General features: G+C 33.2%; 1 protein-coding gene across 14 annotated transcripts in view; it reads left to right on the top strand.

Moving 5' to 3' along the window:
- Window positions 1-25,806, top strand: part of CPEB2 (cytoplasmic polyadenylation element binding protein 2) — a 64,370-nt gene that overhangs the window by 17,010 nt on the left and 21,554 nt on the right. For 6 of the 14 annotated variants that reach the window (XM_082461982.1, XM_082461984.1, XM_082461976.1 and 3 more), the window contains 2 exons: window positions 13,335-13,385; window positions 20,830-20,853. The exons of 3 other annotated variants lie outside the window; for them this stretch is intronic. In XM_082461982.1, the coding sequence (XP_082318108.1) occupies window positions 13,335-13,385; window positions 20,830-20,853 (75 nt within the window). The remainder of the gene's footprint in view (window positions 1-13,334; window positions 13,386-20,829; window positions 20,854-25,806) is intronic. 5 more of the 14 variants (XM_082461986.1, XM_082461983.1, XM_082461985.1 and 2 more) reach the window with 1 other exon arrangement.

Raw genomic sequence — 25,806 nt, 5'->3', positions numbered from 1 at the left:
CTGCATAACAAATTACCCCCAAATTTAGTAGCTTAAAGCAGCAATAAACATTTATTGTCACATGCAGTTTCTGTGGGTTAGAATTCAGAAGCACTTTGGCTGGTTGGTTCTGGTGAGGATCTCAGGAGGTAGCAGTCAGGATATCAGTGAGGCTGCAGTCATCTGAAGGCTTGACTAAGGCTGGAGGATCCTTTTTCAAGATGGCTTACTTACGTGGCTGGCAAGTTAGTGCAGGCTGTTGGCAGGAGAACTCAGTTCATCACGTGGACCTCTCCACAGGACTGCTGGAGTGTCCTCAGAGCATGGTGCTGGATTCCCCCCGGAGCAAATGATAAAGCTCAAGGCGAATGCCCCAGTGTCTTCAATGATTTAGCTTCAGAAGTCTCACACCATCATTTCCATGACATCCTGCTAGCGACATAGGCCAGCCCTGCTCAGCTGGGGAGGAGTCAGCTACTCAAGAGCTGTGGCTACTAGGAGGCAGGGATCAGCGGAGGCCGTCATGGAGGCTGCCTTCCACAGAGATGAAAGGCAAAAACTAAATTTGCATTTGGTTCTGCTTCTCTAAAGGGAAAGAGAAAGTACTTCAGGTGAGAGTTAATGTTGATAGACAGAAAAGCAATCAAGCAGCTCTCCGGAATCCAAAGAAAGTCTATGGCAGGTTACTGGCATGACTGATAACTGACTAATTATACTAACAGAAGGACCCTCCCACCCCCACGTAAGCCCAGAATGCAAGCCTGATGGTTTTTACAAGTCAGTAGGTCATTGTTTAACGTTAAGGTCTTTATAGTCTGGCATAGCAGGTGGAAGGGTCTTGTCAAGGCTCTGAAGATGTGAAGTGATGGCAACCAAAGATGGGGCTCTGAATGTATTTTATTCCACTTTTGTTCCTTTTATTCTACTTTTGTACCAGGCAGTGTCCAAGACCCTGCTGTGCATTATGTGAAACAGACGTGGTCTCTGTTCTTGTGGAATGTGGAATGTACAGCCTAAGGGGGAAAGAGAGACCTTATATGTGTAATATACATAGATACATAGAATATACTAATATAACATGATGTATACATGCAGTACATGCGGATTATGTATAGATATAGCTACAAGTGTTAGAAATAGTGTGGAGAGAGGTTATAAAGTGTTCAGGGAGGTAATAGGTGGAGGTACCTAACGTAGCTATGGAGTAAAGAAAGCTGAGACCTGAAACCTGAGCAGCACAAAGATGAAAATATATTGGGGGGAAAGTGTCAACTAGACAAAGGGACCAGGTTGTATTTAAGAGCTCATCACAACTGAGGAACTGAAAGCAGACTAGTCCTGGCATAGATTGTTCAGGGCTGCCTGATGCTGGTTGGGTATAACACCGCTCAGCCAGTCCAAGGGTTGGGGGGAGTTGGGGGGAGGCTGCTGCCTTTTCCTCTGTACTGTGAACAGTAACACACTGTCTTATACTTTCCTTAGTACGAGTGGCACTGACTGATCTGTTTTATTTATTCTGCAGTGGTTTCTCACCATGAACATCCTATTTTCTGATGACTGTCTTGATTTTTGACAAATATTTTCCTTTTCAAAGAAAGGACAAATATAAATTCTTTTAATGGTTAAAGTAAATCATGCTTTGCCAAGCGCAGTTCTGTGATTTTGCAGTTTTGTGTTTGCATACCTATTTTAAATAATCTGTGATCTTTTTATGTATGTGTGGGTCAGTTCATTCCCCTTTAAACAAAAGAACAAGACAGTGATTATTGTTAATCTCTCTTCCCTCTCTGCTCTCAGCAATTTACAAAAAAGGTCTTACTGTGTAAGCATTTTTTACCAAAAATTGCTTACCCCCTCCTCCAAAGCATAAGGGCAAACAAAAAAATTTAATTTAAGCGCATAAAAGATCATTTGAGAACAGTAGGAAGAAATGTAGCTTATATAACAATCTTAGGAGGATCTGTCTCAGCAAGTCACAATGCCTTTACTAATGTTCCCTGAACAATTCAGGGGAATTCGGGAAAAAGGATTTAGAGCATGATTTTACAATACCAACATATTTTAGAAGTGGATGCCTTTAAAATGTTTTTATTTATTATGTGTTTTTATATATCTAGCATCATTTTTATTACTTGACTGCTAAACTCCTAAGACTCCTGAAGTAAAAATCTCTGCTTATTTTAAGGAAAATAACCCCTGAGAAAATAAGGAATGACTTCTATAAGGTGCTAATGGTCCTGGTAGTACCAAGTAAATTCTTGCGCATTTCTTCGAAGAAGACACTTCTCTTTTCCCTCTGATTCTCTTCGCCTGCCTTAGTATACAATTGAAATACAGAGTCACAAAATAACTTGTATAAATTTCTAAACGTCTGGTGTGAGAACTTACGTTTTGAACTTAAGAACTTCTAAGCTGGACAGAGGTTCTCAAACTTGGAGAGCATGTTTAACGGGCAGGTTTCAGGGCCCTGCTCCTAGAGATTGTGCATTGCAGACTATGCAACGAGTACACTTTGAGAAACTCTCATATAGGAGAACAAGAGCAAGGAGATCTGTGAAGAATTTTTAAAATTTTAGTGGAATTTATTAAAATACAGCAGAGTGAATAATAAAACTGATACCAATAATATCCATGCCAAAGTAGTTACATGGCTCCTCTTAAACTGCCCTAGCTTACTCACTCTGACAGAGAGAGACATGCATTTCTCAGAACCAGTTTTGCTTTTCTTTAGCCACTTGTGGTTCCTGAGTCAAAATTTTCACAAGTGCCAAAAAAAGTATAGACAAAAATCATTTCATTAGAATGTCTTCAAAAAAAGATAATTAAGGATGGATTGCTATGTATGCTTTCAGTTTTTAAATAAAATGTTTCCTTTTATTTTAAAAAGGAGCAAGTAGAATTTACATATTCTTTTCCCTTTACTTCATTGATTTTTTTTTTCTTTTTCCTGTAGATCACTGGTCTTTGATAAAGAGAAAAAAATCATTATCTTTGGAATAAATTGTATTTATATAGAAGCCATATACATTTTATTATATGTATTCTGACTTTAAGAGTTGATCACTGTTGTGACATACCTGATACCTTTACCCCCAACTACTCAGAATTTAGTTCATCTTAAGGAAAGTACGATTTACAAGAGTTTACCTTCTGTCGTAATGCCTGCAGATTGAAAAGGAAATTTTGAAAGTGTGGCTGTAAAAGTTCTTGTTTTAGAAGACTTATTTGAAATATGGTATCATGGATAGAGATTTTAAATTTTTATTTCTTTTTATGTATGTGTCTTAATTAGCAAAAATATTATTAAATTTAGAGTATAGTTGAGTTGTTATTTCTTCCAAGCATCTTTGAATATTCAACTAAATGATCTGAGTTACATCAGACTGCAGTTTCTTTTTTAAAAACTAAAACCCATCACACAGAAATGGCAATGAATTTTCTTAAAAATCACATTTATTTATTCAGGGCATATATGTGTTCATTAAAAGCTTGTTATTCACACAAAGCATCTTTCTTAGAACTTTAAACATGGGCTTATAACTCTTATTTTTAAATTGAAAATAAAAACAAAAAGAATACTTTTTATATAGAATTTGCAGTGATAAAAGCAAGTATATGGGATAACTAGGCCTATGAATTTTAGCTGCTTATGGTATTTGAAAAGGATCTGAGAATCTCTAATGAAGGTTTTTCCCTCCAGAGTATAGGACTTTATCCTTTTGAAAATGTTTTTCTTATTACAAAAAGTAGTATGTATTCATTAAAAGAAATTTGGAAAAACTCGGGAAAAAAAAGTTTTGAAATCATCAATAGTTCCACAAGCTAAAATAACCACGTTTGATATTTTTGATGTAAAATTTTTCTAGTCTTTTCTTTTTAAATATGTTAGCATAAGATATTTGAGATATTCCAATGTTTACCTTCCCTCCAACTGGGTTAGCTTTTAAAAAATTAGTTAAGAAAAATATATGTACATAGATTAAAAAGTGAAATAGTGAAAAATAAATAAATAAATAAATAAAATTAAAAAAATAAAAAAGAGTGAAATAGTGCCGTAAGACTTACAGAGCTAAAAATAGAAGTCTTTTCCCTCATTCTTCTCTGTTTACTTCTGATTCCTGTTTCCTAGATGTAGCCACTTTCAACTTTATTTTACCAATTCTTCATGTAATTATTTGTAAATATTAAGTGGTGTATGCTTTATATTTCCTACATTTTAGGTATTATCTTTTGACTATATACTTTAACTTACCCATACCCCAACATTTTCCCTGCTCTGTCCTCTCAAAATTATTTTAGGACCACTTTTGTTTAAATTAGAGGGTATATTTACTATGATAATGCAAATATTATTCATAGGTGCACTTCATATGTTCTGTACTATAACATTTTCTTTTTCATATAACTTTCTTTTTCCTGGAATTAATCATCATCTCTTTTGGTTTGTTTGGTTAGTTTTCTAAGTACTAGTCACTAATTCATCCCAAAATATATTTATAGAACACTGAAGCTGCTCTCAATACATGTAAAAACATCAAATAGTCATTTAGATAGATTTTTTTTTCCTGCTGTTGTAGGTATCCTTGTAGCCCACCGTAACTGTCATTTTGGGACTTCCCTAATCCCAGGAATTCCTTTTTCCTTTGGAACTCATGTCCTGATCTCCATGTGCTTTCTTAATGGTTTATGCCTTTGTTTTATTGGGCCTGTCTTACAGAACCTTCCTTCAGGTGGGATATAAATTTTGAGACTTGTATGTACGAAAACATGTTTATTCTACCTACATAAGATGATAGGCTGATGTGGAATTATATATTAGTAATTTAGAATATTGAAAGCAATGCTTCATTACTTCCAGGGCTACTGTAAATATAATACCATTATAAAACCTGTTCATTTGTATGATTGATTGTCTTGTTTTCTGTTTTTTAATTTTTGCTTTTTTTTACTGGAAGCTTTTAGAATATTTTCATGCCTGTGGTTCTGAAATTTTGTAATGATGAATGCGGGTCTTTCCAATGTATGGTTTACCTATCTGTCTTCTTCCCCTGTCTTCTTTCCTTTCTTCCATCTTTCCTTCCTTCCTTCCTTCCATTTCATTGTTTTATTTCTTGCACCGCACATTCATTGAGCCCTCCTATTTAAGAGATTAATTTCCTTCAGTTCTTGGAAATTTTCCATATTTCTTTGATAATTTCTTCCCTTCTATTTTTTATGTTACCTCTTTCTGAAACTCCTGTTCTTGAAATATTAAGCCTCCTATACTCATCATTTGCTTTTCTAATTTCCATTGCTTTATCTGTTGTTTTGCTTTTGGAAAGGTTTCCTCATCTCTTATTTTCAACCCTTCTAATAATTTTTTTATTTTAAAATTTTTCTCTGAACAACTTTTAAGACCCTCTTTAAAAAAATTCTGAAAACTTTCCTATTTTTATTCTTTGATCTTATTTCTCTGGAGTATTTATCTTTAAACACTGTATTATAGTTTTGAAGATTATTTTTCCATTTCCTTGTATTGTCTCTGCTTCTTTTAAGTTCCTCTTTTCTATTTGTTTGTTTTCTCATGCTGGAGGCTGTCGTCAAATATCTTATGATCCTTTGCTGTCCATTCATTTTTAAAGATAAGACAAAAATGGTGATTGGAAACTGTGTATGTAGTTAGGGCTTATAATCTAGTGAGCATTACTGTAAGCCAATCATGGAACTATCACAGTGTCTGTACTCATGTCTTTTCTTTTGGTCTGTGGAATGAACCTGGTTGTATGTCTTCCATTCTTCTGCCTGGGAGCTGTAGGCCTGCCTACTAGCCTTCTTAGAAGAGCCAAAGGAGGGGCTGCGTGTCTCTCTGGTTCATGTAGAAACTGACAAGCAATCATCAGCCTTCCTGTTTTCAGTTCTACTCATATCTACTCTCAGTAATAACCAGAGCTTCTTATTTCTGAACCTTTCCAGGTTTCTGCTATAGTAAATGGCTTGTTTGTTGATAATCTTCCCCAGGCACACACCAGTTTTGCTTTCAGTGCTTTCAATGATTTCTGGTCTCCAAAGTCAGCTACCACTCACCCATTCATGTTCACAGCTTTTGAAAGTGTTGATATGATTCTTCTGTGATCTGTTCCCATTCTCTTTGTTCTAATGTGCTGTTATTTTAGTGGTTTCAGAAAGCAGCAGAGATGAGCACTGTGTTCAGTCCTCCGTGTTCAGCTGGAAGTCTCTGTAACCCCTAGTCCGCTTACCTCCTTAGTGAAGCCTCCCTAACACTATAGTCAATAGTAGGTTACTTTGGTAAAGATTGTTAAGGAACCATATCCGTTTTTAATTTGAGCACCTTTCTCATTTATTTTTGATTCAGTCAGTTTTGGTTTTTTTTTGTTTTTTTTTTTCAGTGTATAGAACTTTTCACATGATAGTGTGTCATGGGAGCAATGACCACTTCTGTTTTTGCTTTATTTTTAATCAGCATCTGTTTTAGTGCCAAGCAAATAGAAGGGGCTCAATAAATTATTGGCTGAATGATTAAACATTTTTCCACAATAATTTTTTATCATTATTTGTTTAGAACTTTTAAAATTATTTACACACATGTAAAATAGTTTGTATAACCATTCGCCTACAGTTGGACATTTAGGTATTTCAATTTTTAAATAAAACTCAGTGAGCTCTTTCTGAGTTTATTTCCATAGAATAGACTTAATACATTTGTTTTTGAGGCTCTAGATGTATATTGCAACTTATTTTTAAGTTTTATGCCAGTTTATACTGCCACTGATGATGTTTGATTGCTCATTTGTTATTCTTAATATTATTTTTGTTAGTAAACCCTTTTACAGTTTAAAGTTTTGTGACCATTAGTGCAACTTGATTTTAACATTAATTGCATATATCAGTTAGTACCAGTTTTATTGAAGTAATTTTACGATAATACATTATCTTACCAGATGATTAATGACTTTGGTTTAGCCTTTTGTGTTTTTTTGTCTTTCTTTGTGGTTCTACTTTACTTGAAATAAACTTTTTGGTAGTCTATGTTTCTTGGTGTTTCTTAATATATTTTCTAGTCATTAATTGGATAAAAGTTTTAAAAGTTATAAATAATTATTAGGTGAAAAAATTATGATGAGATCCTGAATTAAGAGTTAGTTAACTTGATTAATTTTCCTGGAAACTAAAGTAGATTGATGGCTTTTATTAGATGTAGGTAAGGAATGATTCTGTTGCTTTCTTGGGATCTGGATCTAAGGGTATTTTCTACATTTGTATGATCTTATTCTTAGGCTTTTATGAGGCATGCATTGAGATTTGGGAGTGAGGTCAGGAATGACTGTCCTACCCATAGGATCTGAGCAGAGATTGGAGTTACTCAAGGTTGGTAATGACCACATTCTGAGTGGCTTTTACCAGGCTTCCTATGAACCATTTTTTTTTTTTCCTAATTAGATTTCAAAGTAAAGGTGAAATGTAGATAATGAAAAAAATATGAAAAGAGTGTACCAAACCAGTGGGAGCAATGCTTTATTTAAAGCATATAAAAAGGAAGTATTAGAATTTTTCATTTGAGGGTGTGTGTATGTGTGTGTGTTTAATATATGTATACAATATATAACATAGCATTTATTGAGCACTTGATGTATGCCAAGCACTGTTTTGAGGACTCTACATGTATGTATTAACTTATTTAATTTATTTAATTCTCACAACTAAGGGTAGATATTTACCCTTAATTTACAATTACAGTTGGATGACTGTGGTGGCTTACTAACAATAATTGTCTAAGCTTCAGTGTTAGTAAGTGGTGGAATTTAATAGCTCTTGAGTTTGTGCTTTTAACCACCACACCATACTGCCTCTCTTACTAGTTGGTTTAATGTTCTAACTCAAACTCTTTATGATTCTAATATGCGATTTAAATGTTTATTTTTCCTATTAAAAGGAGTTGGCAGAATGTGTGGCATTGTTCTTCAGCAATTTTCTCATCAGTAATGAGGCATCATTAACGGTGAATATTGGGGCTTTGGAGATCATTTTTTGGATGTACTCATTAAGAAAAAGAAAACAGTTGTGGAGAAGGGAAAAATTAATCTTGGCAAAGAGCAAAAAGCAAGACTTGTCTTTTTCCCTCCCCTCCCCATATTTAAGGGGTTTAGAAATGAACTGATAAAAGCTTGTTCTGTGATTTTTCCATTCACTGAGACAATGTCCTTTCCATGCCCCACATACAAACATATATAGTACTGTGCTTTAGATTGAGCTTATGCTTCACATAACAGAATGAGCTATTTCATTCATCCATTTAATACATATTTGAGTCTGTTATGTACTAAGCTCTGTTTTAGATGCTAGAGTAGGGAATAAAAAAGACAAAAAAAGACAAAGTCCTGCCCTTATGCATCTGTTTGAATGAAGGATAGAGACAACAGGGATCAGTGCTATGAAGGAAGAAACATAGTGTCAAGGGAATAGAGAAAGAAAGAAGCTGCTGTTTTAGACAGGATGGTCTGTGATGGCATCTCTTAAAGACCTAAGTGAAGTGAGAGGTGCAAGCTTTTGTCATATCTAGGCAAGTGCATTTCAAACAGAAAGGAGAGGAAATAATACAGAGCCTGAAATGGGAATATGCCTGGTATGTTTATGTAATAGCAGAAGCCAATGTGGTTAGAATGGTAGAGCACGAGGGGCCAGATATTTATTCTAAGTGCGGGAGGGTTTTAAGCAATAAAACAACATGAGCTGACTTAGGTTTTAAAAGGATCACACAGACTGCTGAGTGGAGACTAGACAGTGAGGTTATTCTGGCAGTCTGAAGAGATGGGGATGGCTTGGGCCAGGGAGACAGTGAAGGAGCTGGTGAAGAGCAATCAGGTTGATCTGTATGTTGATAATAGAACAGTTGACAGATTTATACACAGCTTAGACAGAGTGAGGAGTAAAGGTAACCCAAGGTTTTGGGATGAGCAAACTAATGGAAAAAAGTGCTATATACTGATCTGGGGAAATATGGAGTTGAGGTAGAGAGTTGCAGTTGCAGTCATCTGCTTGGAGATGACATATGAAGTTTTGGTAGTAGATAATATCACAGAGAGAGGCAGTGTAGAAAGAGAAGTCCAAGGATTGAACACCGGGGCTTTAGCATTTAAAGGTTGAAAAGAGGAAGAGGATACAGCAAAGCAGACTTAAGGAGTGGCTGCTGATAGAGGAGAACCAAGAGAGTATGGTATCTGGGAAAGGAAATAAGATGATACTTCATCAGATGGATATCTTCTTGTTAACTAGAGACTTTAAATTTGAGAATACACGAACATTAAGAGATGTTGAGGAAGTGATTGCTTCATTTTATCCTTTCCAATTCATATTTCTATAACTTAAAAGAATGTTTAAATCCAAGGAAAAAGTGAAATAAGAAATGTTATAATTTTATCACTATTTGGTAAGTTCTTTTTATTGGTAGTAAGTTGTTTAGAGAAAGAACTCATATGTTGATATATATCAATAAATGTATATATGTGAATAGTCTAATATTGGCCTAACTTATTGCAGGTCTTTAAATACTGCTTTGTTAAAATTTTAGTAACTGGTAATTTGTCTTTACAATTGGTAAGTTGTATGCAGTTGTCATATTTCTCAGTGTTTTTTGATGCTCTAATATGCATCTGAAATGGCTAACATGAATTGTCTTTTTATATATGTATTATGCATATTAAAATCATAATAGACTAATAAGACAATTTTTGAGACTGTAGGTCCTCTAGTTATTCACTGACACCTAAGAATAAATATATATTTTTCAAAATTGTTTATTTTAAATTTTATAGTATTTTAATGTAAAAGAAAAAGTACCAAGAGGTAGTATATACCCATTACTTATAGATATGTTAAAACCACCTTAAATTATTATACTTTATCATATTTTCACAATAATAAATAATAGCCCAGTTACCTAAAATTCAGTTTACCCAAACTCATTACTAGAGGACTTTATTTGTAAGGTTAGTTTCTTCTGGTATGACAGAAAACTCATAAGCAGCTTAAACGACATAGAAGTTTTTTTTCTTTTACATAAACATAACACTCCTAGAAGCAGTACTGTGATTTTCATGGATCTAGGGTCCTTCTGTCTTGCTGTTCTGCTATCCTTCACACCCAGCTTCTGCCTCATGATCTAAGATGGCTGATTCAGTTGAGCTGTTGCTTCTGCATTCCAACAAGCAGGAGAAAAGGTAGAAGAAAGGGGGAAGATCTTCCCTTTTAAGGATACCTTCCAGAAATTTCACTTTACCAATTTTGTTTTACATCCTGTTGGCCACATCTTAGACACATGGGCATACTTAACTACAAGGAAGGCTGGGAAATTTACTTTTTTACTCTGGGCAGCCCTGTGTCTGTCCATTTGGGTGTCCTAGTATTGACAGAAACAGGTGTTAGTCTACAACTACCGGTCTGTGCCACAGGCCCTTAGATAATAGGGAGAAATTGGTTTTATAGCAATGTGGCTTTTTCTTATTTTTCTTTTCTATATTAAAGTATAAGTTAGCTATTATGCTACATAATCATTCTGTGAATTTTTTTAATGGATGAATTTACCCTACAACCAACCATGCATACTTTTCTCCAGATTATTTTATTAGCTAGGAAGTCATTATAAGATAGTGACTAAGTATGGAGCTAATCTGCCTGTTTCGAATTCTGCCAGTGCCACCTGCCAGTGGGGTAACCTTGGGCAAGCTATTTAACCTTTTGTGGCAAAGTTTATCTTCAAGTGGGAAGATAATAGTACCTAACTCACAGGATTATTATGAGGGTTAAATAATTGGTTGTAAAGAACTTAGAAAAGCTCCTGGCACATCATAAGCCCTCCAGTGTTAGTTATTACTATCAATTGGCAGGTTCTTAATTAAAGTAATTTTAATACTATCCCATGTAAAATATAGCTGTGAAAGTTGACTTGTAAAGATGTATTAGTATTTCACTGTGGCAGAGGAAAAGTAATTGGGTAATTTTAAAACAGTCTAAATTTGCTTATTTCATTTTGGAATATTTCATTAGTTATACTGAGAGATTTTCTTCTCTGGAGAATTGTATTTTAGAACATATTTACAGATGTATATCCATTTGCAAATAGATATCTGTCTTTTGAACTTTCCACGTAAGGTGTGCCTTTTAAGTCCATTCAGAGACCAGAAGTCAAAAAACTATTAGTAATGAAAATATCTTGTTACCTGTGTCTTGGGACAAATAAAGTGAACAGTGAACCTATTAGAAGATAATTATGTGGCAGTTGAAAGTTGAGTGTATTTTGAAGTGGAACTAGTCTTAAGGCTTTGCTTAATTTACTTTTCTTGGAAGTCTTACTTGAATCGCTGGGCTTGGTTAAATACTCCTTTGTGTTTTTTTATATAGCATACTGTACCTAACTCTTCACACTTGGCAGAGTTTATTGAAATTGCATGTTTGTGTCTGTCTCTCCTACCACATCATAAGCAGAGACTGTATCTCACTCATGTGTGTATCCTCAGCATCCTGCACTATCAGTATACAAGACTTAATGAACTTGTTACACTGATCGGAGCAATACAGGTTGCCACTTTTGTAGGGATTTTGATTTTCAATCTCAAGTAAGAAATAACAGTGATTTTTTTCATGGCTTTAAGTTGTTCTGTAAATTTGGTCAGCTGCAACAAGATGTTTAGAAATAGCATATTTCCAAAATAAACTATGATCCTTCAGACAAAGTACTGTTCCATGCTGTTGCAATCCAGTTTAAGAAAGCTCTGCTTCCTGACTCTTTCTGTCTTGTGCCTTTTGTGCATACTCTTCTATTTCTTACTCCATACTAAAGTATCACAACAATAAACGTATTTGTATGTTTTTAGAGTATGACAGCTTTATTTGAGGTCATTTAGTTAACTAATGTCTTTGCTGCATGAAATTTAAGAGTAAATGAGAGGTGGTAAATTGTCCTTTGAAGGACAGAAACATTTACTTTAACTATGTTGAGTCTGAAAACAAAATGTGTAGTTAAATTAGAGCTCAGATGAAGTGTGTGTGTATGTATAAGTGTGTGTATATATATATATATATATATATATATATGCAGATACACCTACATAGCTATCTATTTTAATGTCAGAATTAGCTTACCTTTGCCACTTGGCTCTTGCACTGGAGATAATCAAATTCTTTAACTTCATAATTAAAAGCCAATAGAAAATATCTGTTTTGCATGGGATATTTTGGAAAGGACCCTTAGCGTATAAAGTACTTGCTGAAGTGGTAAAGGTAGATGCAGTTAATCTGTACTCCTTACTAATCATGTCAAATCCATTCAGATATTTATTGATCCCCCCCCTCTGGTGTCAGTGCATTACACACTATCATATTGTCTTTTTAAAGGGCTGTGCTAAAGGTTGCTGAAATGCAATCTCACAAATACTTAATTTTTAGAAGTTTTCTAAATGGATTTTCATGTACCTTTCTAATAGACTATCAGAGATTCAGGCATTAGAGGAAAATCCTGTATTTTAATGGACTACAAACAACGATCATCCTCACTATTGGCATTTAATCAAATAAGTGTTATGATGTAAAACTGCTGGATAAACCACAGTTTATTCATGGATACCTTTTTTCTCTTCCACAGCAGTATGTAGTACAGTATACTGTCCCTTCCGCATTTTAGTAAATGCAAAACTTCTAATGAAGGATGACTCAAAAGAAGTACTATGCTCTTCAGCTTTAATATTTTCATTTTTTATATTTTTATTTTTATGACATTTATAAACTTTGAACAAGTTAAATTTCCAATATCATTTGTAATAAAACATTTAAGATGTTTTTATTAAACTTCTTTATTTAAATGAAACTGATAAAATCGTATTGAATTCAATGGTAAGTTGTGATAAGTTTTGGGGGCTTATTTTTTATTATGATATTTTGGTTTTTTATTTAAGAATGTAAGTTTCTTTCCTTCAAATATCATTTTTGGGAAAAGAGATCTTTAGCAAAAATTACAAACAGATTTGAAAATATTTTTTAAAATTTCACATCCTATATTAAGTTTGAAAGACTAGGATACCTACATCGTTTTCACATTAAAAAAAAAACAAATAGGCTTTATTCTATAAGCATTGCTCCCAAATCACATTGTGCTCTTATATTCTAAGAACTAAAGTTAACTGTTTCTTTTTGTTTTCAATTTTCAGGGATAGTTTTAGTTAATACAATTTGAGCTAAACATTAATTTTTTATTCCTTAAGAACTGTACTGTGCTCAATACATTTCTCCTCCTTACTCCCCTTCCATTTTTTTGCTTTTCAAACAGTTCCATAATCTTCAAACTTCCCTTTCCTGTCTTTTTAAAGGTCGATTGAGCTATCCACATCCAGGAACTGACAATCTGTTGATGTTAAATGGTAAGTTTTATAACAACATTTTATGTTTCCAGTTGATTTATATAAATAAAGATGAATGAATACATGTTTCTCTAAACCTTCCCCATATACACAAGTTAATCATTTTATAAGTATTCAATATAAAAATAAAGCTACAACTCTTCCTGTACAGAAAGCAGAATTAGGAGTTTGAGTGTATTCTCACTGGCAAAGCAGTCATTAAAGTGTATTTGTGACAGTATGATTTAATTCAATCATCATGACTTTGGAGACAGTCCTGAGTTTGAATATCGGCTTTCCAGTTTATTGTATTAACTTGGTCAAGTAACTTCCGTGAGCCTTAGTTTCCCATCTGTGAAATGGGAGTAACAGTCTCAAGGTTCATTATGAAAATTAAATGAGATAATATTTGCAAAGTGCATAGAGCTTGTTACTTATTATAGTACTTGTGTTTATGTTCACCTAAGGAATATACTGGTGATTCTATAATTATGGGAGTCACACCAACTTAATTTATTCTAGCTAGAAAGTTTACACAGTGAATTTTATTCTGGTGGAAAAAATAAATAAACTTTCATTGAAGTTGTTTTCTTTCTGTGGGGCAAACATTGCATTCAGAGTCACAGTACCTAGCACATCGATGACTGTGGGAGTAGACATGCAGGATTAAAATATCCTTCACAAAGGTATTTTTAAATCAGAGGGCGGGTCTGAGGAGAGGTAAGTAGGATGAAGAAGGAATGGTAAAGATAGCATAGGACTTCCTTTAAAATACATAATTAATTACTAGAATGGCTTGGCACTTCTTTTTCAGCTAAAGCTTTGTTGAAAAAAGATGGCAATGAAATTGAAAAACAAAGGCTGAAAAAACAGCCAGTGTAAAGCTAGACCATGTGAACTCTAGTGTTAAGTAAAAACTAATATTAAGTAAAGATGAAAAGGTAGGAATAAAGTCTAGGCTACCTAGGAGATTGTCAGGGTAGATAGGATTTTGGAATGAGAGAAAAATTGAAGACGCAAAGCGTTAAGTGAGGTGCTAAATTGATTCATTCAACATTTGACCCTTCTGTATTGAGTCGCCCACCACATGCCAGCCTAGTCTAAGCACTGGATTAACTATTAGTAAGGATCATCAAAGATGGTTAGAGGTAGAATCGTCAAGGTATTAACAATGGGGCCAGACTGCACTCTAGGCTGAGGCCATGTTCAGGCTAGATCTTACAACGGTCTAGTAGTCCACATTTATGAAGTTAGGGAATTTTGGTGTTTCCATAGACTTTGACCAGAAAGGTACTAGAAATTACATTCCAGGACTTCTTTTTTCTACCATGGAATTAAAAAAACATATCATTTAAGTAGCTGGTCTCTGAACTCTAAATCTGTGACTAAAAATTGGACTGTTGAAATTGAGTTTACAAAACAGAAAATAGATCATAATCTTTATTACTCTCAGGTCTTGATTTATAAAATAATGATAGCTTTAGGTAACGATAAATTTTTAATATATTGATCCTGACTTCCTTAAATTCTTTTATTTTGGAACAGTCTATGTGGTATATAAAGATCATTCACATTTCTATTTTAACTTCTAAAAAAAGCCAATTCAGTTGAAAAATTTGAATTTGCATATGTTTCACGTATTCTGTTAAAATCCATCTGAAGGAAAGTACTGTATGAGATAATTTGTTAGATCATTCACAGATGTTCTTAGACTGCTGAATGCATAGTAAACTAGGATGATTTAGAAGTATATCGTAATCACAGTAGAATGTGTTGGTTCTGTGAGCAGAGCTTAGTAGCCGCACTATTTTTACAGCTTATACTTTTTGGTTGCACTAAACATTGTTAAACTAATTGACTTTATCAGTTGTCTAAAGCCTTTATAAATAATCTAGATGTTAGGTTGAAAGTATTTCATAACATAGTAGACAAAAGCATATTTTATTAAATATATATTTTCAGTCATATTTTCAAATTCATATTTTCAAAATGACTTTGAAAGAGTAAAAATCATGTCCTGTGAATAGATGAAGGAATTGGATCTGTTTGGAGAATATAAAATTAAGGCAGGCAAGAGTTGCATCTGTGGACAAATCTGTTTTTTCATTATGTGAGCATTTTTCACAGAATGCCATTTTAGGGCTACAGTACATGCTCAGTACAGTAAGCCATCCTGGAAATTCTGAACTTCTTCTGGTAAGGGACTAGGGGAGAAAAATTATAATGAAACTAGGACATCAAAAGTGTTTAGGCCAGTAGAAATAATTTGATCCAAAGAGAAAAAAAAAACACTTCACTCATTTGGGATCATTGGTTAAGAGGGAAAGCAAGAGCAGAAAATTGGGTATATTTATAGGGTTAGAAAGTATTTGAATATTAAGGATTTAGATAATTTTTGTAGACATCAACGTTATTGAAGAAAGAAGTGAGAATTAAGTGATCTTAATACCAAACCTCTGCCTATACTAAATTATTATTAAATATTATTGACTGATTAAAGAAATTATAGCATCTCGGCACATAGACCTGCTTTTTAAATTGTTGCTCTTTTTAGTTTGTTACAGATTTCACTCACTATTAGGCAATTGATTAAGTAAGTTGTATTACTTAAGCAACAAGCATAGCTAATATTACAGACTTAGAAAATCAATATTGGTAATAAATTATGCATCAGTATTTTGTGTGGTGGTTTAGCAGTAGTTCGTAGTGGTTAGCATCACAGACTCTGGAGCCAGGCTATCTGGGTTTACACCCAGGTTTGCTATTTCTAGCTGTGTGACCTTGGGCAGCTTACCTAACTTCCCTTTGACTCAAGAGTCCTCATGTGTAAAAGAGAGGCAGCATGCTGCCTGCCTCAGGGGGATCGTGTGAGAAGTGAGTGAATTCATTCATGTACAGTATTTAGAACAGTTCCTGAAAGTCAAAGTTTGTTGTGGCAATGGGTGATGAACAGTGACAAAAATGACTTTGAAAGAGTAAAAATCATGTCCTGTGAATAGATGGAGTTAGATCTGTTTGGAGAATATAAAATTAAGAGAAGACATAACTGATATTTTCAACTGAAGAATGTTATGTATAGTGGACAAAGAAGGCTTGTTTTGTGTTATTTCAAAAAGCCAAACTAGAACCATTTGGAAGAAGCTATTTAGGGACAAAATTTGAGTCAATAAAAGTAAAATGACTTCTCAAGCAGTGTTTTCTAAAGTGTGGTACACTTACCCCTTGTGGTACCTAAGATGATTTCTGATGGTGCACAAATACACATTAAAATAAACACATGACTATTACAGCTTAAGAACATTCCTTAGAAAATACAGAACTGGCAGAAATCTGTGATGTTACAGTGGTGCTAGGCTTGATTGAGTCCATTAAAAAAATAATACATAAATATGAGTGTAGTTGTTATGAAGATAAGGCAAACATTGTAAAGATTTTGTGATTCTGCCTTTCTAATTAATTAGCATTATGGCTAAACATGTAAATATTCCTATAAGGGATAAACAGGGACTGGAATAAAGGTCAGGAAGTTGGTCAAAATAGGTAAATCTATGAACTACCCCTGGCACATCCTTTAACTCTGAGCCTCTGTTTACTCAGATATAGAAAAAGTTATAATCCCACACCTGTATGTCTCATGAAGTTGTTATATACATTTTTTTTTAAATTTTAACAGTAAAAAATGCCATAGAAATGTAACTGCAAATAGGCTCCTACTTCTGAACAGACCACGTTCCTCAATTCAGTTAGAAATCCAGCTGAATTGACTAGTGGACACTGCCACTATTGAATAATTCAAATTTTGTAGAAGAGTCCAAATTTAACATCCAGAAGTACTTTAGGGAAGTCACATTATATAGGAATGGGTAGATTGTCTAAAAACCAAAGGTTTTACTGTCTGATGTTAGAATGACGGCTTTAATGTTTCTATTTCTAAGTGTATAAATCTTATACTTTTAATTATCAATAGTAAAAAACAAAATACAAAATTTTGAAAAACACCCTGTTTTCCATAGAAGTAAGGAGCAATACAAAATGATGTATTTGAGTATTTGTTTCTATTACTGTAGGAATTACTGTACTCCCTTCACATGTCTCCCAAGGAAAATAGCTTACATTTTTATTAGTACATATGATTTTTCAAAAGGAGAACAGATAGAGCAGAAGTATGGGGAGGGGGTGGCGTTAGCAAACTGGTTTGAAATTCAGATTTGTCGTGATTAGCCACATACAGCCATGTTTGTAATCAAGAGCTTGCTCTACTTTGGGAGGAAGTTATGTGTATCTTTTAATTAAGAAAATTTACTCAGTAATGAAATTGTTTTAAGTATATTAAGTTATGAAATTAGGAAACTTGAGTATGCAATCAGTTCTTTTTTTTTATGCTGATGGAAGTGAAGTAGATAGCAGCAGATTTATTTTGGATCTTGAAAAGGATTATGATTTGGGAGGCATATTTCTCTCCTTGGTTTTGGCTTTTTTAGAGCAAAAAATAAGAATGTCATTAGTTTCACACCAAGAGAACTTTAACCTTTAAATATTTCCAGCTGATTTGGTATGTTTACCTATCCCTTCCTCCAGCTGCAGTAATTCAGGTACCACAAACTATAGCTAAGAGTCAATATATAAGGGCACAGAGGTCCTAAGGAGAATGTTAGAATTATCCTGTTTCTTTTTTAGTAGCTGTGGGTTAGAATCTAAATAAGATCACTGGTAATCCAGGACCAAAATGTAAAGCCCCTTGTATAAGCAAGGTCTTCAGGCTTTTCTCACATCTTTCTTATTACCTTCATTTAAAACAAAGAAATATATTTATGTGTGTGTGTATAATATATATTTTAACACACATGCATAATATATATATATTTACACATGTATGTTAAATAGCCAATTCCTCACTTTTTCTAAGGCTTTATAAATTTATGTAACTGAAATTTAATATTATAAATACAGTGTTTTATACAACAAATTATTTGCTTTTTTTCTAAATCATATTCTAAATGAGTTTGGGAGGAACATATTGTTTTACGAAGTCTGTTTTAATTAAAACATAATGAATACTAGACATTTAATGATTTTTCTTTCTCACTGAGGATTTCTGATAATTCTGATTCAGTTGCAGTGGGACATATCCCTGAAATTCACATAGAAATATCGGTAGAATAAGTGAGTACACATACCACTGTTTAGCGTGGTGGTAGCAGATTGGTTATTTCCATGACAGGGAAGAGGAGACGTTTCACATGGTTTAGCTTCATCTGCAGTCAGTTCTATTTTTGGTAATGTAAAGACTTGGAATCTGAGAGTTGTCCAAAAAATAAGTGCAATAGCTCTTTACAGGATTCTAAAATTCCTCAGGTATGAGATAGTTGGAGAAATTTTCTAAATAATGTGTTCAAGCCTAGGACTGAGATGAAACCTAAGATGTTGTGAGTGTTTGTGCATATTTTCACTATTTTAATATTGAGTAGCCTCAGCTAAGAAGCGTAAATGGTTATGATGTCATTAATTTTCTCAATAGATCATGAATTATGTTACACATTATTATTTCATCATAATTCATAATTTGACTTTAAATTTGATTAAAACAGTTTCATTTGCTTTATAAATGTTTGACCCTCTACAGCTATGAATGAAATTCCCCAAAGCAAATTTATACTGGATTAATGCCATTAGACCAGGCCTAAGGATAAGCAGGAAGCCCAGCTCCTAAGACATGCTGTGAAGTGTTTTGGGGCTTATTGACCATTTCCATGCTTAATACAACTAGTAAGACTTCAGGGAATTCATTCTTCTATAGCCTGTTCTTGATAGCTCCTTTTATAATTCCTGTTGTCTGATTTTCCATAGTTGACTTCCATCTCTTTGAAACCCTGTTTTCCTTAAGGCCTATATAAGTTTTAGAAGACCTACACAACAAAATTCTAAATGCTGGTTCCACCTGTACCCTCATCCTAAACTAATATATAGGTCAGGTAAGCTATATGTAATCTATATATATATACAGATTATATATACAGAAACACACACAGAGGTAAGCTATGTATAAACTAGTATACAGGTCAGGTAAATCTGCCAGGCTTTGAGGTAACTGGACGTCATGGACAGGTTTAAGTCTGCAGCAGATTATATAACTAAAGACAGTAGAATGGCAGGGATGCCAATGAAGTTACTTTATATAAAAGACTAATATTTATTGACTTATTTCTTGAAGTGTAAACGATTAAGAGTTTTCAAGTTTGATTTTCCTCCTTTTTATTATAGGGGAACTACTGCTGTATCCTCACCTTGTAGGCACACTTCTTTATATTAAAGCCTTATTAGTATAAATTCTTTTTTTAATTTTGTAAAATCTCTATAATAGAATGTATTTAATGAGATGAAATGTTTTCCTTTGATCTTTAAGTTTTATACCTTTGGAGAAACTACATTTCTGACAACTTTTAATATATATTTTGATTTGAAATTTTTCAATATCAAATTTTTCCCAGGCCTAAAAAAATCCATGAACATAAATTAAGATCTTGATTTCGACAGTCGTTTTTGGTTTACTGTTAATTCCAGAGTGGAAATACTCATTGTATACTCAGATTTGGGGGGAGGAGTTATTTAAAAACAAGTTGCAAATTTTATCAAGCTGGTACTTTCTTATGAAAAATGCTGTATTTTTTTATCCATGAGGAACTATGTAAACTGCTAATAACATAGGTTGAAATGCTTTCTGCTTTATAGTTTTACAATATTTAACACATGTACTATTCTTTGATGATACTAATAATAATTTGTATCTAAATCCCTCTTACTCCAGATGTAGAGACATAAGCGCTTAGTTAGCTGTTATAAATTGTACCAAAAAGATTGGAAGCATTATTAGCTATGGTATATCATTAATTATTTCTTCAGTTAAGCAAGTTTGAACATGGATTTATTTCTTTACATTCTATCTAAACTCTACAGGCTTCAGAGAATGAATTTAACGTTGTTATATATTTTCATTCTTCTGTGTCTTCCATTTACTTTTTCCATGCAGGGCTTGGTATAAAGTGATTTAGATATGAATTACTAGTTGGACAGTATATGCTATATCACTCTTTTATAATAAGTAGAAAAACAAGGATTTAATTCAAGTTATTTCCATTCATTGGGAATATTATTTGGGATGCTATTTAACCATAAAGTGTTACATATTCCTATCCTGATTAGATGAAACAAATACTTATTCATGAATTTTAACATGAATGAGAATAAATTGTATTTTTCCTGTTAATTTCACAGTTTTTATACAGTTCAGATGATACACATATGAGTGCTTTGTAAATATTAAAACACCATGCCGATGTTATGTGATGACATTGTGGTAGCTCTTAAGGCAAAGTAGCACTAATTTCCAGATGCCCACATAGCTTTTGTATATGTGGGCTTATTTTTAGTTCTGACATTTTACAATTTGTCCTTTGTTTACATGCAGCAAGGAGTTATGGGCGAAGACGAGGTAATTCATTTCTGTTTGCTATGGTATAACTCTTTCTAATTGGGTTTTACTGATCAATGTTGTAATTAATTATCCCAGATTTATTATGCAATGTCTGGAAACTCACAGAAAAAATTGTATTTTGATTTGAGCACTTACTTGTCAAAGTTTTGAATCCTAAATATCTTAACCTTTAAAGTACATTTTCATACTAATATGGTTATTTAATAAACTTTTCCATTTTAAGCTGTCCAGATTTTAACTGTTTTTAAAGTTATTTGTGTATCTTTTAAAATAAACCTGCTGTTTTTAGTTTTTTTAAGAGATTTGTTTAATAAATACTAGTGAAGGTGACATGCTCTCTCAGTCTGTAACTGATTGTCTTATCTATGGTATGTAATTTACAACTCTAGTTTATTAGTTTGACCCAGTTGAAAATGACAAATACCAAACAGATTACTGTTAACACTGATATATAGAAATCATGTTGCTAATATTTCTCTGTGTCTTCTAAGAATATAATAGTTTCTCTCTCCCTGTCTCTAACACCATACACACACACACATTCTTTCTCTCTCCCACAAAAGTCTTCCCCTCTGGGTTCTTGTTATCTTAAGGAAAAGGCCAGGACTATATGATACTGTACTATTCAGCTTCCTAGGAAAGCAGCTGACATTTTCCGTGGCTTAAACTTTGCTTTTCTTTTTCATGTGCAGAAATTGATGGGGAGAAAGGTAGATGTGACGATGGGATGAGAAGAAGCAAAAGTAACTTTACACTAGATTGTCCTCTAAGTGACCAACAATCATACTATTTATGTAGTTGTTGTAAGTGCCAAACTGAATGAAAGGATTTTCCTTGACCCGTAAAATCTCCCTTGAGCCATGGAGGATAGACAGTGATAATAGTGCCTTTTGATAAATTTTATATATGTGTGCCAGTTCTTCAATTTCTTTTTATCTAGTCAGGAGTATGTTACTTTGAAAACAAACAAGCAAAACCATTTGTCACCATTGATGACAGAAACTAGTACTTTATATTTGTAAGTAGTATTTTGAGTTTTGTATTTCACATTGTCTGAATTTAACTTCATTTTCAGAATTTGGTTTCTTCAAATGCTTCACTGAATCTCTTGGTTCTTTATTTTTCTAAGAAATTAGAGGTTATAGAAACTCAAGACTTAGAAAACTGAAGCTGAATAACTTTCTAAAGATTGTTACTAGCCACTGAGAAGAGGGGAAGAATTGAGAATTTTGGTGCCTATTTTCAGTTCTATGCACTATCTTATTTCACTATGCTATTTTAATATGGAGCTTTAATTCTCTTGAAAAATCCCATTTACCAATCTGTGATTTTTTAGGTGTTTTTGAAACTATAGAGCAATTTAGGATTCTTTTCTTTTTATACACTTTTCATCTTTTAACCTTAGTGTGATTTATATTTAATCTGATTTGGTATACTCCAATGTAAATATCATGATCTAGGAATTTCTTAGGAACAAGGTATAAGAAAGTCATGTTGTTTATCTTCTTTTATCTCAGTTCAATAATTGTAGACTGTGACTATAATATCAAGAAAAAGGAAAAATTTCTGCTTTTAGATAGGAACTTGCTACTACTCATATATATCTCTGTCCTCTGGGAGCCATAAAGATTTCCTCTACTTCAGAACTGCCTCCCAGCATTGGAAGAAAGATCTCACGTGGTTTTAAGGCTTTTGGTAGAAGCCTTCTATAGGACAGAAGTGACAGTTGTCACATTTATATGGCTTAGTTTGGGGGGGTAACACCTGAATTTTCCTCTCAAATTACATGGCATTAGTAATTTTTTTAGTTGATCCTCTGTGAATAGTAGGAGTCTGCTTTTACAATTTTGGATTTGATGGTCAGATGAAAATATCCCGTGATAAATCATAATATGAAAAAGAATATATATATAATATATATATTTTATATAACTGAGTCACTTTGCTGTACAGCAGAAATTAACATTGTAAATCAACTATACTTCAATAAAATTTTTTAAGAAGTTTACCCATTAGAAATAACTGTTGAGAGATTTTATTTGAGTTTGAAAGTAGTTTAACACAGTAAGTAATAAAACATTAAAAAAAAAAAAACCCACATACCAAAGGAATGACTCAGAAAGAACTAGAAGTAGCCTGGCTCTCTTCCTATTTTCTACTCATTTTTTCCTCTTCCTATGCTAGATGTTATATCAGTATCACATCAATAACCTTTTAACTACCAAGGACCCCTTTTATGGGTTTCATGTTTTAGATTTGGTCCATCAAAGGAAGTACATTTATTCGTTTATTTAGTCATTTTTCTTTTCTAAAAAAAAATCTCATACACATCAGATCTGTTGATGTGGGATGTGTCACACTGAGTTGATATAATTTTTGCCAAAAAATAAGACATTGTTCTTTACCAGTGCAGTGGTGGGTGGACAGTATTATTTTCTCAAGGCATTTTGACTTTATAATCTAGTTTAGGAAGAACTATTTTTTCTTCTTTTGTCACCTTTGACTCACCTTTAAGCTCAGGCACAGAGTAGCTGTTTTCATTTAAAAGATTTCCCGCTTGACTGCAGTAAAACCAAATTACTACCAAAATGAATTTATATATTTTAATATCTTTAATAATGTCAACATAAGAACTTTAAATCAAACTGGGTACAGATATTAATATATGAAATATACCTTAGGAATAATCAAAATTTAATTATACTGAAAGTAATTAAGAAAAAGCAAAGGTTTCTCTCCCTGCTTTTCATTTGTGTCCTGCCCCAACTCCTATGTATTTCTGTACTGTGGAAGCCATAAAGAGTTCTACTTCAGTGCTGCCTGGGGGCCAGGATTAGAAAGGAGAAAGACTCTCACATCTATCTTTTGTGTTTATTGTCTGTTCAATGTTTATTCCATTCTGAGAGTGAACATGCTCGTCTGAGCTTGGAGTAGGGTGGGAGATTGTGAAGGGAGTTGTGAAATGGAACTTAAACTCTATCTCTCAATCTAAAATATTTCTATTATTGCAATCTTCCCTTTAATAAAGGATTAAAGGGCTGCTCTACTCCAGAAGGAGTAAAAATATATAGAATATTTTTTAAAATAGTAGAAATAAAGAACCTACAGTATTTTAGTTAGTGGTACTAAACACCACAAAGCAATCTTTTCTAGCAGACAAGCAAAGCTTTAGTTAGTAGATTTTAGTAGATTATATATGGAATGAAAAGATAGGAGAAATACTTTTTAAAGGGAATGAAAATATGGAGGTTTAATTAGAGAGGTTGGATTTATTCATACTGTGTATGTAGCCATTCATATTCATGTGCTATAATGAATAAGGAATTATTAATAATACATTATACTTAAAATATTGCTTAAAAGTTGACCTGGGATTTTCTATGATTAGATTTAATTTGAACTCATTTGACTCTTTTAACAGTCTTGTGAAGTAGCCAGAGTAAGTGTATACCCCCTAATATCACCACTACCAAACCCTTTTATGATGACATAAAGGCTGAAAATTTTCATCTTTGATAAATACTTTTTTGACATTTTTTTATTGAATTATAATTTGCATACAATATTATACTAGTTTCAGATGTACAACATAGTAATTCAGTATTTGTGTGCATTACAAAATGATCACCATGATAAGTCTAGTAACAATCTGTCACCATACAAAGTTATTACAGTATTATTGACTTTATTCTCTATGCTGTACATTACATCTCTGTGACTTACTTGTTTTACAACTGGAAGTTTATACCTCTTAATCCCTTTTACCTATTTCTATTTCGTTTATTCCCCTACCTTTCTCCCCTCTGGAAACCTCCAGTTTAGTCTCTGTATCTATGAATCTGGTTCTGTTTTGTTCTGTTTATTCATTTGTGTTGTTTTTTAGATTACACATATAAGTGAAGTCATACAGTATCTATCTTTGACTTACTTCATTTAACATAATACCTTCTAGGTCATCCATGTTATTGCAAATTGCAAGATTTGCAATTTTTTTTCGGCTGAGTAATATTCCATGGCATATATATATCACATCTTCTTTATCCATTCATCTATTGATGGACACTTAGGTTGCTTTCATATCTTGTCTGTTGTAAATAATGCTGCAGTAAACATAGGGGTACATATATCTTTTTGAATTAGTGTTTTCATTTTCTTCAGATAATACCCAGAAGTATTATTGCTAGATTGTATGGCAGCTCTATTTTTAATTGTTTGAGGAAATCTCTACACTGTTTTCCATAGTGCCTGAATAAGTTTTTGTTCCCACCAACATTTTATGAGTGTTGCCTTTTCTCCACATCCACGCCAGCACTTGTTGTTTCTTGTCTTTTTGATAACAGCCATTCTGACAGGTGTGAGTTGGTATCTCATTGTGGTTTTGATTTGCATTTCCCTGATGATTAGTGATGTCGAGTATATTTTTGTGTATCTGTTGGCCATCTGTATGTCTTCTTTGGAAAAATGTCTATTCAAGTCCTCTGCTTATTGTTGTTGTTGTTGTTGTTGATAATTGAGTTGAATGAGTTCTTTATATATTTTGGATATCAACCCCTTACTGAATATATCATTTACAAATACGTCTCCCATTCAGTTGATTGCCTTTTCATTTTGTTGATGATTTCCTTCACTGTGCAAAGCTTTTTACAGTTTGATGTAGTCCCATTTGTTTATTTTTGCTTTTGTTATCCTTGCCTGAGGAGACATATTCAAAAAAAAAATATTGCTAAGACCAGTGTCAAAGAGCTTACTGCCTATGTTTTCTTCTAGGAGTTTTAGGTCTTACATTTAAGTCTTTAATCCATTTTGAGTTTATTTTTGTATATGGTGTGAGAAAGTAGTTCAGTTTCATTCTTTTGCATGTAGCTGTTCAGTTTTCCCAGCACCATTTATTGAAGGGACTATCTTTTCCCATTGTATATTCTTGCCTTCTTTGTCGTATAGATTAATTGA

Source organism: Balaenoptera physalus (assembly GCF_965194825.1).
Source record: "Balaenoptera physalus genome assembly, chromosome: 5".
NCBI classification, from domain to species: Eukaryota; Metazoa; Chordata; class Mammalia; order Artiodactyla; family Balaenopteridae; genus Balaenoptera; species Balaenoptera physalus.
Note: the sequence above shows the minus strand (reverse complement) of the source record. Positions and strands in the feature narration are given on the sequence as shown.